The 15,680-nt window shown below is 30.1% G+C and overlaps 1 protein-coding gene across 1 annotated transcript; it reads right to left on the reverse strand.

The window, feature by feature from the left end:
• Positions 1-8,693: 8,693 nt before the first annotated feature.
• On the reverse strand, positions 8,694-11,279 carry LOC100792433 (omega-hydroxypalmitate O-feruloyl transferase). The gene is made up of 3 exons (XM_003549023.5): positions 11,011-11,279; positions 10,366-10,833; positions 8,694-9,671 (listed from the first exon to the last, which is right to left on the reverse strand). Exons 2-3 carry the CDS (start codon positions 10,807-10,809, stop codon positions 8,811-8,813), a joined length of 1,305 nt encoding a protein of 434 aa, XP_003549071.1. The 5' UTR covers positions 10,810-10,833; positions 11,011-11,279; the 3' UTR covers positions 8,694-8,810.
• Between the last annotated feature and the right edge of the window lie 4,401 nt (positions 11,280-15,680).

A 15,680-nucleotide genomic window follows, 5' to 3' on the forward strand; every position in this document is an offset into this window, starting at 1 on the left:
CAAGAAAAATTGTATCATGTTCTCTGATACATTCTTTGTTATTTGATGAATTAAAATGGGATTCTTCTAAATAATGAGTCTCAGACCCTCATTAGAGTTATATGTATTCTTCAATTCCTTAAACAAATTTACTTTCCAAAATATGTAATGGCATCATACACATGAGAATTAAGACTATTTATTGCATGAATCCTATTTTCAACTACATGCAATTGAAGTCGTTTGACGGCAAGGCCAGTTAAACGAGGGGTATGAAGTCGAATTAGGTAAAACAAGGGTTAATATAAAGAAGTTATAATAAATGAAGGGTGACGTGGGGATATTAAAAATTATAGAGGAGTAGGAAGTATAAAATGGGCTACAAGAAGCAATTGCCCTGTAGTTAAGGCCACATTGTCAATGTCACCAATTGATTGAAGGCATTTGAATCTTGTACCTCCCAGCTTGTATTTTGCACCTCTTATTTTATTTTTGTAGACAAAAACATCCCAAAATAGTTTAAGCACCTTCGTTTCCCATCATGGACGACCTGCATCAACCAACGCAACTCCCTTTGCCACCTCCACCACAAGCGCGAGTAGCGTCACGCTATCATGACACTAATAGATATGGTAATAATCGTGCTTGATGTAGGTGGAAGCATGACCTGTGTAAAGCTTCCCTCGACAAACCCACCATCCAAGATTCTTCGGGAACTCTCATTGGAGTTAGATCTAAGAAGAATGATGATGATGTGGTTGAAGGGGGTGACAGATCTCAGATGCTAGAGATGGACATTTCTCATGGCATAAAAGATGAACAAGGAAAACAAGGGGTATCACTCTATTTTGGAATAGCTAATTTGGAAGGTAAATTTTATCTTATGAAATAATTATTTTGGAATAATTTTGGAGCACTTATTTCTATTCTAAAAGGTAAATTTTATCTTCCGAAATAACTATTCAAGAATATGACACTTTTCTAGAATGACCATTCCGAGATGTGAGTTCCTGGTGAGAGAACTATTTTTGTGGCACTCTCTCCCCCACACATATATGTACTAATAATAAAAGGAATAAAAATGCATAATTAATTAAAAGTTTTAAAACATACTTAAATAAAAGTATTTCAAAAAAGGTAAAAGAGTCACATTCACTTTTTTAAAATCATAATAGAATTTGTCCAAATAAATAATAAAATTATCTCAACTCAAAAAAGGATCGTCCATTCTAAATGAAAAGAGGTCAAACTAATAACGAAAAACATAAAACAACTATACTATTCATGAAATTGTAACATATGAAATAAAACTCTATGTCCCGATGTCACTTTTATCAAAGCATTTCCCGGGCCAAGTCTAAGCCTCTTCATCTCCAGCATGAAACTCATCATATGGTGGCTCACCTAAAACAAAATGGCATTCAGCCCAACACAAACACACACCAGGAGTGAATTATCACATTCGTATATAATAAAACACTAGAGCATGTGAAACATATAATACTTAGAGCTGAATTTATATAAACAACATCACTTCACAAAACCACACATATTATTCACTTATTCAAGTTCACACACTCCAGAAAATAACACCAAAACCTCAATCGTTAACTCAATGAAAGTCAAACATAAGCATTATGCAACATATACACTAAACTCAAGCCTACATGCAATGTGGTATCATTTTTAGTGAAAAACCCTCGTCGGACGCCTAGGAATACATGACAAGTCTCACAATGGGTAAATCAGGTCACTCTCAGTGAGTGAAATCATAGGGAGACTAGTCAAGGTCACTCTGTTTTGTGAGAATACTCCAACCATGTGGGATCAACACATGTTTAAAGAAGCACTCAAACCGAGTGTATTTACCCCCAAGGCCTAGACTCCGAGGAGTCCGTCAGGGCCTCTCCCTACTGATTCAAGTCCAACACAAAAAATATTTTAACCGCAGACTCTGCCTATGAACTATGCAATACACACAATTGCTCAATAGTTTTCAAAATCTCAATTATTTTCAAAATTATTTTAACTCACCGCGCCTCAAAGTGATTAAACTCGTTGAGTTCCCAAAGTGAAGCCCATCACAAACTCATCGCGCATTAACTTGTTGTCCTTAAAGGGTCTTACTATTGTATGATTGCAGAGTTCATAGTTCACACCTCAATACATACAATATCTTAATTCATCACTTACACACAATCTCAATCACCATTTCATAATCCTAATATAACAATTATCCTCATGAATCGTATACACATCACCCAGTAATAATATTTACATGACACAAAATATATATATATATATATATATATATATATATATATATATATATATATATATATATATATATATATATATATATATATATTCAATTAAAAAGAGTCTCTACAACAATTAAATTGAATTGTAGCAAAAATAATTATTATTAAACAATAATTCCTATATATATATATATATATATATATATATATATATATATATATATATATATAATATATATATATATATATATATATATATATATATATATATATATATATATATATATATATATATATATATATATATATATATATATATATATATATATATATATATATATATATATATATATATATATATATATATATATATATATATATATATATATATATATATATATATATATATATATATATATATATATATATATATATATATATATATATATATATATAAGAATTGATATAGTGATTCATATTACAAGTCACGAAAATAGAATTCAGATTGCAAGATATAGAATCAATTTCACAAAGCAAGATATCTAGCATATATATATTTAAAAGAACTGATAGAGTGGTACATAGAATACGTTTTGTGCCAAACATTTAGTTAGAGTGATAACAATTGAGTGACAAGTTGAAAACAATGACAACGCACAAGGCGTAAAACAAAAAATCGTAAATGTTAATATACATTAAAAAGAATCTAGTGATAACAATTTGACAATTCAAAGACAAAAAAAAAATTGTGATAACACCAAGCTGCTTCAATAAAAAAATATTATGTCAATATACAGGAAAACAAAATCATAAATATTTATGGTGGTAGATATTACACTTAATTTAGTGTATCAAATCTTCGATTAGAAATGATTCATAAATTAAAAATTTATAAAACAATCCAAAATAATCCAAAATTAAATCTCTAGGATCCCTATATATGTTTATTTTATTTTCTGGAATAATTTATGTCTTATCTCGATGTAGTCACTCAATCGTTCGTTGTTTATTAGTAATGGTGGTATTTATGATGCTCTCTAGAGCTCCTCTTCTGTTACTCTATTAGAATTTTTGATCTTCATAGAAAAATAAACAAAAAATATTTTGTAAAACTGGTGAGGTTAAAAGTTTCTTTATATAATAATAAATATGATGACTTAATTCTTATTTTTTATTTATTTTATTTATAAAAAAAAAACAAAGGAAACTGGTGTTACAATTTTTACTCATATAAATAAAATGGGAGGTATAGGATACAAGTTGGGTGATGTAGGATTCAAATGTCTTGATTGAAGTATGAATTGTGAAGATTCAAATGGCCAATAGAATTGCATAATTTTCTTTGACGTTTAACCAATGGGATGGCAGGCTACGCTTCCTTTTTTTCTTAACAAAGGTAGGCTACGCTTCTAAGGGATGTTTAATTAAATATTTTTAAACCTAAGGGAATGTTAGTGTAACTAAAAAAAATGATTTATGTGTAATTTTAAAAAAATAAACAAGACGTTGAATTAGGAATTAAAAACTTCTTAATCATTAAGCTCAAATCAGGTAATGAGCTAATTTAACAAATGATTTTTAATAAGCAAGACACTATATGTGTTCCCTAATTCACAAGATCACATAGTATCATGTTTGCAATTCATAATTGTCATTGATTTAGGAAGACTTTACATCAAAGAAATTAAATGTTAATTCTTCCATTAAATAGATTATCCATTTACATGCATATAAATACAACCATGTCTTATATTATTATGTCAATCATTTATGTTAATTCAACAAGAATTGTGTATAGGTGTTGTTAAAAAAACAATGTTTGAATTTATTGAAAGAGTAGAAATAAAATAGATTGAATTAAAATAAAACAAATTTTTCATTTCTTCTTAATTAAAAATAAAGACAAATTATAGTATATGATGAAATATACTCCATTGGTATTTACATCCTCATATTTTACTAATTTAATTAAACAGTGTAATACCATTATTCCATCCTCTTTTATCATTTCCAAGAATCTGAACCAAAGCGAGGCGTGAAATTTGCCTATCAACAACCCTAACTCACATAAATTAATCTTCCAAAAACTTCCGAAACCCTTAAACCAAGAAGAAGACCAAAGTTAGTTACAAGTACACAGATAAACCATCAACAGGAAGAAGTTCACCACCGAGAAAAAATTGAGTCTTAATTTCAACATGATTTTATGCACATTAACATACTAATTAATGCTACTTTCTTCAACTCATCTCCCTTGTGCAGATTTTAGTCATCTAGCTAAAGACGTCAAATACTAGAAGCATAGCATGTCAAAAGAGACATCATCCAACTCCACAATCACATCTTAATTCCCCGTAGCTATTTAGCTACAGAAGGATCAATCTATGAAGGTATCAACCAGGGATGCTCTTTACATGCATGATCGAGTTGGAGAGTTTTGCTGCTGCCAAATTGTCAAAGAAAATGGGTGGAAAATTAAGAAGAAAAAAGTGAAAGTGAGTATAACATTTTTACAGAACTTTGTTCGGTTCTGACTTCTGATCATGCTGTTTCGTTCTTAAAATTATTTGATCACATAAATGCAGCATATGGGGCGTCATTAATGAGGCTTCAGAACTAGAAGAAGTTCAGGATCAATCCAGCAGATAAGTCATCAGTTTCACATAAAAGCCACATTGACAACAATACAGTAGGTACACACTTCTCTTTCCAATGGAAAAAGTATAAGAACACGTCTTATATGATGTAAAACAACACAATGGATTGGGGTGGACTGAATGTCGATCAAATCAGTGCACTGAACAAGGAAAATGTGTGTATTTTATTTTCCATATTGTTGCCTACAATCATTAGGGAGAATTGTGTACATATATGGATATGGATCCAGCCATTCATCACATTATGTGGAAGCACAAGGGCTGGCTAAAGAGACAAGTATATAAATTTATTGTAGAGGATCGATGGGACCCAACCATTCACTACATGAGGGTGTTTGAGATATATACTAAGCTACCATAAATTCAGCTGCAATGGATTCGATCAGTGCTTCCTGTTCTGTTCCTTTGACGAATTATGATTCATTTTCTTTTTTCTATAAGAATCGAACATATATACTAGAACTCAATCAACTTACGCACTTTATTTAACTGAGTTAGATCCATCATTTATCATTCATTTTATTTACAGTTTGTTGACTGACTTTATCTAAATAGTTTTGTGAGATAATGCAGTAAGATTGTCGCGTATATTAAAGAAATGGTTGACAGTTGGAAACTGTCTCTAAACGGTAGGTTGCATAATTGTGTTGAAAATCTTTATCGTCTAGTAAAAAATTAAAATAGTATATACACAAATTGAAAATAATCTTAACTTTATAAGTTGATCGATTTTGGTAGAATTAAATTTGGTTCAACTTAGATTCTAAGATGTGTAGTTAGGATCAAACTCAAAATTCTAAGAGTTTATAATCAAAAGCTGAACTTTTGATTTGTTTAAGTTTAAGTTCGGATTCATTTGAAAAATATCCGAGGAGGGATTTGTAAACAATGTAAATATAGAAGAAAGGGAAGAAGAAAAGTGCAAAAGGAGATAAAGAGGTGCAAAGTGAAAAGTCAGAATGTGCAAAGTGAAAAGAAGGGAATATAAAACAAACAAGGAATAAGACTAAACTAACCTCACATATAACTGAAATAAGAAAAATGATATTATTTATCAGGATTTATGTTGAGGTGCAAAAAGAAAGTCCAAAGAGGTTCATATTAAATTTTATAGTACAATAAAGGTATCCGAAATATTATGTTTATGAATCGTGGGACTTTTAACATCCCCTTATCCATCAAAATATGGCTCTGATACCATATTAAATTTTATAGTGCAGTAAAGACATTCGAAAGGTCCCCTTATCATGTTTATGAATCATTCGATATGGAACTCTTATCGATTCTATAGAAGAAGAAAATAGATTTTTTTGCCGTGTGTTAATAAAAAATAGGTATTAGAATATTTACAATCACTCATAACTTAAAGGAAGATAAGTACGAAAAGAAGAAAAGTGACTAGTTCTCTATAAAGAGTGTCAAATTCCAATGAAAACATTTTCTTATGTTACAAATCTTTAATACAGTAAATACTGAATAGAGTTACTATTTAACACACAACTTGCTTAAACTATGGCAGTGACGCCATGGTTGACTTGCAACGTCGAGGGGACAATCAGAGCAGAAGATGAAGGTGGCATAGCAGAGGCAAAGCAGAGAAACTCAACAGAGTTATTTTCCTTTTTTTAATTGATTTTATTTTTTTGTGTGATAGATAGTTTTTGCTCGTAAATGGGTTATTAGACATTATATAAATATTCAAATGAAAAGTATTCTTGTTATTATTAAAAGTGTGTATATAATATTAGTAGCAATTATTTTATAATATAGTTTTAAATTTTATTAATACTTCATAATAAAAATATTATTTTTATATAAAAGAATAATAAGATTATAATAACTTAAGTAATATATTAATTAGAAAATAAATTAAAATTGAAATGATATGTATATTTTGATGACTTTTAAAAATTTACCTATCATTTATTAAAAACTACTTGCAAATTAAAAAAATGTAGAAAAATTACTTACAAATTTAAAAATTCATAAGAAATTACCTGTGAAAGTTTCCATGGATTTAAAATCTGCAGGAATATTTCCTGCCAATTTTTCTATGGATTTCTCCACAAGAATATTTCCTGCAGGTTTTTTTTCATGAAAATCCGTTAGAAAATTCTTAAAAACACCAATTTCCTCAAGAAATCCGGCAAAAGTTGATGAAATTTCTGGGAAAAAACCTGCAGGAAACTTCCTACGAATTTCAAAATCTACAGAAAACTTATTATTTGTGAGTACATTATTACCTAAGAATAAAAAGCTGTAGGAAATTTCACAGAAAAATTATTTTCAGCAGATTTTTTTGTTTAAAGTTCACAGAAAATCTAGATGTACTACGAGCAATTTTAGTAGTAATAACGCTTAATTTGTTCTTGATATGTTTTGATCTCGAAATGCAGCATATATATATATATATATATATATGGGACATGAATGAGCCTTCAGAACCAGAAGAAATGCAGGATGAATCCAGAAGGTAAGTCTTCGGTTTCACATAAAAGCCATTGACAAAAAAACAATATAGTTGGTAGTTTTTGTTCAATCATACTTTTCGTCCGCGAACAATTAGAATTCTTGGTAGTCTTGATTTTTGTAATAATTTAATCTCAAGTTAATAATTTCATAATCTATTAAAAAAAATTCAAGATTTTGAATAGACGGATAATGCTATCAACCAGCTTTATGTGACCCACCATGTCTCTTCCTATATTGAGTTGAACAATGAACAGTATTGAACATGTGATAGCTGATAATAGTCTTTGAGACAAAAAAATAACATGCTAAGCAATCCTTATTTAGAGGTATGGTCATGCAAAAAATGTTCATCTATACCAACAAACTGAATTTTTTTTTACACAGCAAATCATATTATAACAGAAAGTTAAATAATTATCTTCCCATAAACACATGACAATTTAACAGAGTGAAACCTAAAGTAAAAATTAAAAGAGATTTTTTTTAGACATTTGTTATATTCACTTTCCTTTATGATAGTACGGGGAGTGTGTTAAAAAAAGAAAAAGAAAAATGAATATAGTAAACACCTTTCTTTTACTTGAAAAAAAAAAGTTATACATGAGAGTAATATATGTAATCTTTTTTACTTTAATAACTAATAACAAATGTTGGTATTTGGTAGGTATTAAGGTTGAAGTTTTAGTTGTCTTGTCCTTGGACCGATTCTGCATAAACATCCAAATTATTTTATAAGGTAAAAGAAAATATAAAGATAAGGTAAATTCTTTTTTTTCGAAACAATATATCATTTTTATATTTGATAAGTGCATTTTTTTTTCATGTCCGAATTTCATTGTGAGTCGGAAGATAAGTGACATCGTCCCAATCAAAGATATTTAATTGAACTAATTAGTAAAGAAACTACATCATATATCTTAATTTAAACCCAGTAAAAAAGGAAGAAGAAAACACTGCACATCCTTGTCTTTATCAATTTGTTTAATATGCTTTAAATTGAGAAAAACTTTTATAAAAAAAAAAAATTGTGAAAGAACTGATACACTAAACATGAATCAAATGAATTACAATAACTCAAGTCAAGATGTTTTGGTAGGTGTTGAATATACAAAACTTCAAGTGGATTACGTTTTTCCATAAGTTCTATTTAATGATTAGAGAAATCTAGATCACCTAACAAGCAACTCAGTATCTCACCTGGGAAACTTGTGTCACCATGTAAAGCACCCAAATGTTTCTTCAAGTGAAGAAACTTTTCCATGTAAATTAAATTCACCAACAAAATATAAGGCTTCAATTATTGATTAGCACCAACAAATTCATAAACAGAATAAGTACTCTTTCTTTTTCTTCCAGGAAACAACAGACTAATAATAATAATAATAATAATAATAAGCTTAGAAAAATAATCACATAAGATATAATATATGTATGACCCTAATTACATCTGCATCAAATCTTGGAAAATCTTCATGACAGGAGCAGGCAAACCAAGAAGCACATTGATGTTCCTCCTCTCTTGTCCATGAGAGAGGAACAGAATCACTTCCTTCTCTGGCAGTGACACTGGCCCTGACAGAACAGGGTCACCCCATCCAAAATCAGTGGTGTGAAAGGAAAGCCTAGACCAAGTTGTGATGAGAAGGGTGCAAGCAAGAGAAGGCCTTGCTCTTGTCACCTCAAAGTAATCAATAGCTGATCTCATGTAACTGTCTGTGACCATCTTGATTGCATCTTGGATGAGCCTCACACCAAATGAGAAGGGCTTTTCTGTTAGCTCACCAGCTTGGCACACAGAATTTGTTAGCACAATTCCATTCCCAAAGTACCCTTTTGGGAGAGGGGGATTGAACTTGGCCCTCCCATCAACAGCAAAAAGAAGCTTTGTTTGTTGGTCTGGCAGCAACTTAAGTGCCTTGGTTCTTGCTATCCACACAAATGCTGAGAGGACTTCAAATGTTGTGCATTTCTCTAGTGCTCCATCTTCCATGGCCTTCATCTTCAGCTGCTTTAGCCTCTCAGGTTCAAAGCAGAAGGATCTGTAGACCATCTCATCTTCTACATATAAGCTGTTAGTGCTGGACTTGTCTTCAATGTCAGCAAATTCTTGGTGCAGGTGCTCTATCTTTGGAGGGTTTCTTGCCTTGAGCATGCTTCTGTCTAGCACTGGAGGGATTGAGAGTGGCAAGTCTCTGGCTGCTTCTCCCCAAGAGTTCACAAATTCCATTGCACCAATTCCATCAAACATGCAGTGGTTCATGCACAGCCCAAGTGCAAAGCCTCCACATTTGAACTTGGTCACCTGGAATATATATAGAGTTGACACTTTCAAAACTGCAATGATCAATTCAAAGTGAGGGGCCATCTCTTCAATCATTTTCAGTCTTGTAGGTAAGAAGGAATTCATTGTTTATCATAAGTATAGGGAAAAAGGATAAGTGATTAAGAGATGATGTGATGGTAGAGTACTGATACAGAAATAGATTATTATTATTAATATTGTCATACATTTAGCTTCTCTTACATCTTAATTTCACCCCAAAAATTAAGTGAAAAATTTTCCCTCAGATATAGTAAGTCAAGTACTTGCAAAATGGATAAACTGGCTATTAGCATGAAAAGATAAAGTTGTACTCTTTTGATAAACATTCACAAACCAAAACCAATTTTTAGTCAGGGATACTAGCACCCCCTTCGTTTCTTTTCTTTTCTTTTCTATTTTTAATTAATATCACCGCTTCAGTTTACCTCAACAAAAATGTTTTGCTGCTAACCTTATAAGTGGCATTCAAAATAGCTGCTAGATGACATATTTTTAATTTATAAAAATTCCTACAAAGAGGTTGATAAATGCTAGATAACATATCTCTAGTCTCTAGTCACTACACTTGTGAACTGAAGTATTTGCTTTTTAAACACCTCAGGGTTATGTATCACAAAACAAACTCCTCAGCGAATTTAAAAAACAAGATACAAGAAAAAGTCATAAAACTTACCTGAGCAACCAAAGGAGGCATCTGAAGAATGTGTTTTGCTTCAGGAATGTCATAAACAAGCATACCAAGAGTCCCAGGGTCAGGCTTTGTGATGTCACCAATCTCTTCCATGGAACAGTTTGCCTCAGCCTCCACAAACAAGGCACCTTCACCTGTGCAATCCACTATGAGTTTACCCTCTGAGCTTATAGTAAGCCTCCCAGCAAGAGGGTAATAGTGGACAAGAACCTTCCTCAAAGCATTCTTCATCACTTCCCCAGCCTTCTCATTCCCCCTCTCATCAGTTTTGAAGCAGTAAACGGTTCTCACAATCACAGCAATGTTCTGGTCAAGGTTAGATAGGAAATACAAACCCTTCTTTGTTTCTTCAGCAGGAGGAACTAGAGTTGGTTCACTTAGCTTCTTCACACTAAGTTGGAAACCGTTTCCATTAGCCATTTCCATCTCAAACTCCTTAGTATAATTAACCTGTACCACAAAAAAGAAGAACAATAGAAACATCAAACATGTGTTTGAGAGAATGGAAACAAAAGCACTCTAGAGGGATCTCAAAAGTAAGATATAAATAGTCAAAGTTCAAGACTAGAACATGCAATGTTGTTGGAAACATCATTAGGAACACGTGTTGTGTTGTGTTGCTCATACCTGGGGTATCTCTCACACAATATGATAAGGGTCTGAGTTTCTTCAAGAGAAAGTTGCAAGGTATATATGTATGATATGGATGGAGTTCTTAGATGTTTCAAAACATAGCAAATGGAAGAAAATAAATATAATGTGAAGGTGAGAGGTAGTTGTTCATAGACAACGGTGCAAGCTACTAAAAATACGTGGTATCTTTATTCTTTAAGACTTGATTGTTATATATTTTTTCCCTTTTTGTTTACACTGGATTGTGTATGGGTGAGGGTAGGCCACTAGTAAAGAGACCAAAGACCAAAGGAAACAAAGTCAGAAGATGAAGCGAGATGGGCTTGTTTGGTGTGGTTGGTATCCCACATTTGCTAACCTAATATTTTGTTTAATTAGTTGTTGTTTTTCCACATCATTACTTTTGGCAGTAAACTTAAAAGTGGCATAACCGTGTTTAAGTTCCATGGTTTTAAGTGCGTGTATAAATCAAATTCATGTTAGATCATTTTTATTCATAGTTAAAGATTACTTGTTAATTTATTGAGTTATAGATTAATTTCACTCATGATTTGTAATTATTATTGGTTCAAAAAAAAATTACACGTAATAAAAATCAAATATAAATTCTCTTATTAATCATGCTTATCATTTAAACCATCACAAATTTAAAAGTGTAGAAACTAAGACCAAGTTTTAGTGAAAGAATAAGATCAAAAACACATTTTCCTCATAATAGGAGTATAAATCAGTTAAGCCGATCAATAGAATTTTTTACTTGGTCTCTGAAAGAAAAATGGATTGCTAAAGCTTAACTCATTTATTTAATTAAAGAAACAAGCTTAATTGAGCATTTAACAAGTCTAACTCGAATAATTCACAAATAACTTGATTCATTTACACTTATACTCATAAATTATTCTAAACACTAAAAAATCACTTCAAACATACACATACTCTTATGTTGACTTAAATATATTTTTGGTTCCTTAAATTTGGATTATTTCTTTTTTAGTCCTTCAAATTTAAAGTTGTTATTTTTAATTTCTGAAATTTGCATAATGCTATTTAGTTTCTCCACAGTATGAGTCAAACAAAGAATAAGATCTTCACAATTTATTTTGATTTTTAACTGTCCGAAATTAATTTTTTATAGTTTAAAATTATCAAAATCAACTCAATAAAAAATTAATACATTTTTTCAAGCAGTTAATGAATTTTTTATTTTTTGTTGACTTAATTTTGGTGGTGTTTTATCGAGAGAGAAAAACTTTAAAATGTAAAATAAAAAATTAGAATATTTCATACTTCACTTTTATATAATCTTTTTCTTTTATACACTTTATGCCCAACCCATTTGTTCACACGTGCCTAATATCAATCAATCATTCACGTCAATAAAATATTTATATGCAAAACGCTTATGATATTTCTAGTTTACGCCAATGTTTTTTTTGTCTACAGCCAATGTGTTTTATTAAATACTTTTAATTGTATTAAAAAAAATTACTTAATTCTTAAGTACTTGGTACATTTCTTTAGAAAAAGTACTTAGTACATTGAATACTTTACTTTTTTATTTTTTATTTTTCCTTTTAAATTATCCCCTAATGCATTTGTTAACACCGGCCTAATAATAATCAGTCAATGTACCCAAAAAAATCAATCATTCAAACCAATAAAATCTTTATGGCTTTCACAACATTTCCCATTTGGCAAAGGATAAGCAAGATGCTTATTAATATTTATATGAATTTAATGATTATGTCTTATCAAATTTTATATTATCATTTAATTATAAATTATAGTTTAAATTATTTTAAAAGTTAATAAATTTATTATATTATATATGATAAATTATAATTGAATAATAGTAAAATATTGATAGTGTATTATTTTTTTTCCTCATTCACTTTTCAGCATTTGCTTGTGTTTGATAAAGTGTGCGTGTTTGGAAATGGATCACACATGTGATTCTTTATATCAAAGTGAACGCTATTAACTTTTCTATAACTAAAACTTGTTTCTTTTTTAATGAGTAAAACTTGTTTCTTTTAATTTTTACTTAAATCATAATGACAATTACAAAGGAAAAATGAACACACTATCCAATAACCGATAATTTATTACTGATGGAGACACCCCTTGTCAGTTTTCCTTTTTCTGCAAGGAATTCATAGAAACTGATCCTTTGTTTCCCATTTTCAAATAGTAATGCTCTCTGAAACAAAACAATCCTAATCTTAGGTTAATTGATCCAGCTTCCTTCCTAGCCTTGTGTCCATACTTTTGAAAATGATAATGAAACAATAATAAAACAAGAGGAGTTATAGGATTGGTTTATGGAAAAAGGAAAGGAAAAAACAAGTTCATGAATTTCATTCTTCCCACTAATAAAATACAAATAATTGACTAATATTTGCTGATAAAAATTAAACTCACCAGTAAAATAATATTTACTATTAATATTTATAAAATAAAATAAGTGTTATATGTTGATAAAAATGTCATATATATTAATAGAAAATCTAACATATTCAAAATAAAATATTTCTTTTAAAATTTATTTTAGATGTTGTTTATGTTGAACCGGGCACCGTTAGAAAGTCTACAAAAGTTGAGAGGGGCGTTGAAGACTTTTGTGACATTCCAATTTGTTTTCATTGTCCAAGTAACATGGACATTATCTCATAAGTTACTTGGTTTGGTAATATTGATCATGCTCATTAGAAAGTTCCGGTAACCCAAAAATAAAATTTCATTGAGAGGTCATAGCCAACTATAATCAGATAAGCAAAAAATGTTAAACTTGTAGACCTGCAGTTGCTTTTCTTGGGTACTGAAAATTAAGTCCAGAAGACTTTGACCCTATTTAGATAAATATATGTTAACGAACACAAGTATTTCTGCTGGCTAGCACGAAGTTGACATGTATTGCAAGGAAGACATTATTAGACCACGACCCAGAAATAAATTATGATATAGAAATCACCAGTTCACAACATATACAAATTTGCGTGTTAAATTAATCAACTTCATGATTGATTAATCATGTATTAACTAATACAGATGTTTAGTTTAATTGATTGAACTTCATGTGTGAATATTATAAATTTATGATATTGTATTTAATTCCTACAGATAAAAAAATATTTATTAATTAAGTTTCCAAGTTTATCAATTTAATGACAATTTAATTTCTAATTTCATGATGATAAATTTCAATTTCAATTTTTTTAAGGTCACATTAATCTATTATTTCATGGAATTGACAAATTTTAGGGTGCATAAGGAGTAATTGCAAGCTTTTAGCTTTTTATTTGTACACGTATAATTCAAAATAAAATGTGCTTAACTAAAATGGAACTAAATTAATGTTAAACCCAATTTTAAAATAATTATTATTTAAAAAAAGTCATTCTTGATATTTTGTTTTTAGTTGTAAAAATAATTTATTCTAACTTTCATCTTTCTTGAAAGACCCTTGTTACTATCAATACCACTATGGGCATTCAGAGTTCTAATGCAGAGTTTATGGGAGCCATTTTAGCCATCGAAAAAGTGTTTCAGAAGTGTCAGAAAAGTCTGGTTAGAATCTGATCCTATGTTAGTAGTTCAGTCTTTCAAGAATATCGATTTTGTGCCTTGGACCCTGTGAAACAGATGGAGTAACTATATAGTTTTAACTAAGCTGATGCATTTTGTGGTTGGTCATATTTATAGAGAAAACAACACTTGCGCAGATACTATTGTCTCTCATGTGTCTACTAACATGAAATTATGTTGTTGGAATTCTATTCCTCAGTTTATAGCTTCTGACTTCAATAGATATAGATATGGTCCGTCAAACTATAGGTTTACATAGTTTGTTGATTCATCGGTCTGGTTTGTGCCCTCGTGCATGTTTTTTATCTTCTTTTTTATTAATATATATTTTTAGCTTGTGATCTTACCTAGTAGCCTTGGGATGTCAACTTAGTTGGGATAAAAAAAAATTATCACTTAAACTATCATTTTGACAACTATTATCATCTTTTAACTATCATCACCTACCTTTTGCATCACCACTACCACATCCAACATCATCATTATTATTGTTGTGATCATCATTCTTACCATGATCATCACCATTGGTTAGTCTATAATTATTGTCCATATTTCAGTTGTCCTCTCTCAATCCATTGTCACTATCATCTTCATAATTAACATAACCACCTATGAGCTGCAACAATTACCATAATTGCCACTACCCTTGTTATAATTGTCAACACAACCTGCATTCCTAGTTGACTATGGCTGTCATAACTTACCATTACCACCTCCAATTCCCCTATTTGTTGCTCTCACCACCATGGTTACCAATCAACCAAAAACACCACTAAAGAAAATAAAATATATATATTAAATTATATAATTTGAATTCCAAAATTTAGTATTGAAATTTGAAAAATGAAAATCACTATTTTAAAACTTAAATCATGAAACTAAATATTAATTTTAATTTTTAAAAAGTTCAAATTTAAAACTCTTCATCATTCCAAACAAAGCCATCGGAACAAATTATGCACATAATAAAAATTTAAGGACAAAATTACCACAAATTGAGACAGACAAAATTATATATTGACTAAAATAGGCAGAGATGTGAACGGTATTCCTTAACACAGTAGCACACAAAGGTCCAA

Source organism: Glycine max, chromosome 16 (assembly GCF_000004515.6).
Source record: "Glycine max cultivar Williams 82 chromosome 16, Glycine_max_v4.0, whole genome shotgun sequence".
Taxonomy (NCBI): domain Eukaryota; kingdom Viridiplantae; phylum Streptophyta; class Magnoliopsida; order Fabales; family Fabaceae; genus Glycine; species Glycine max.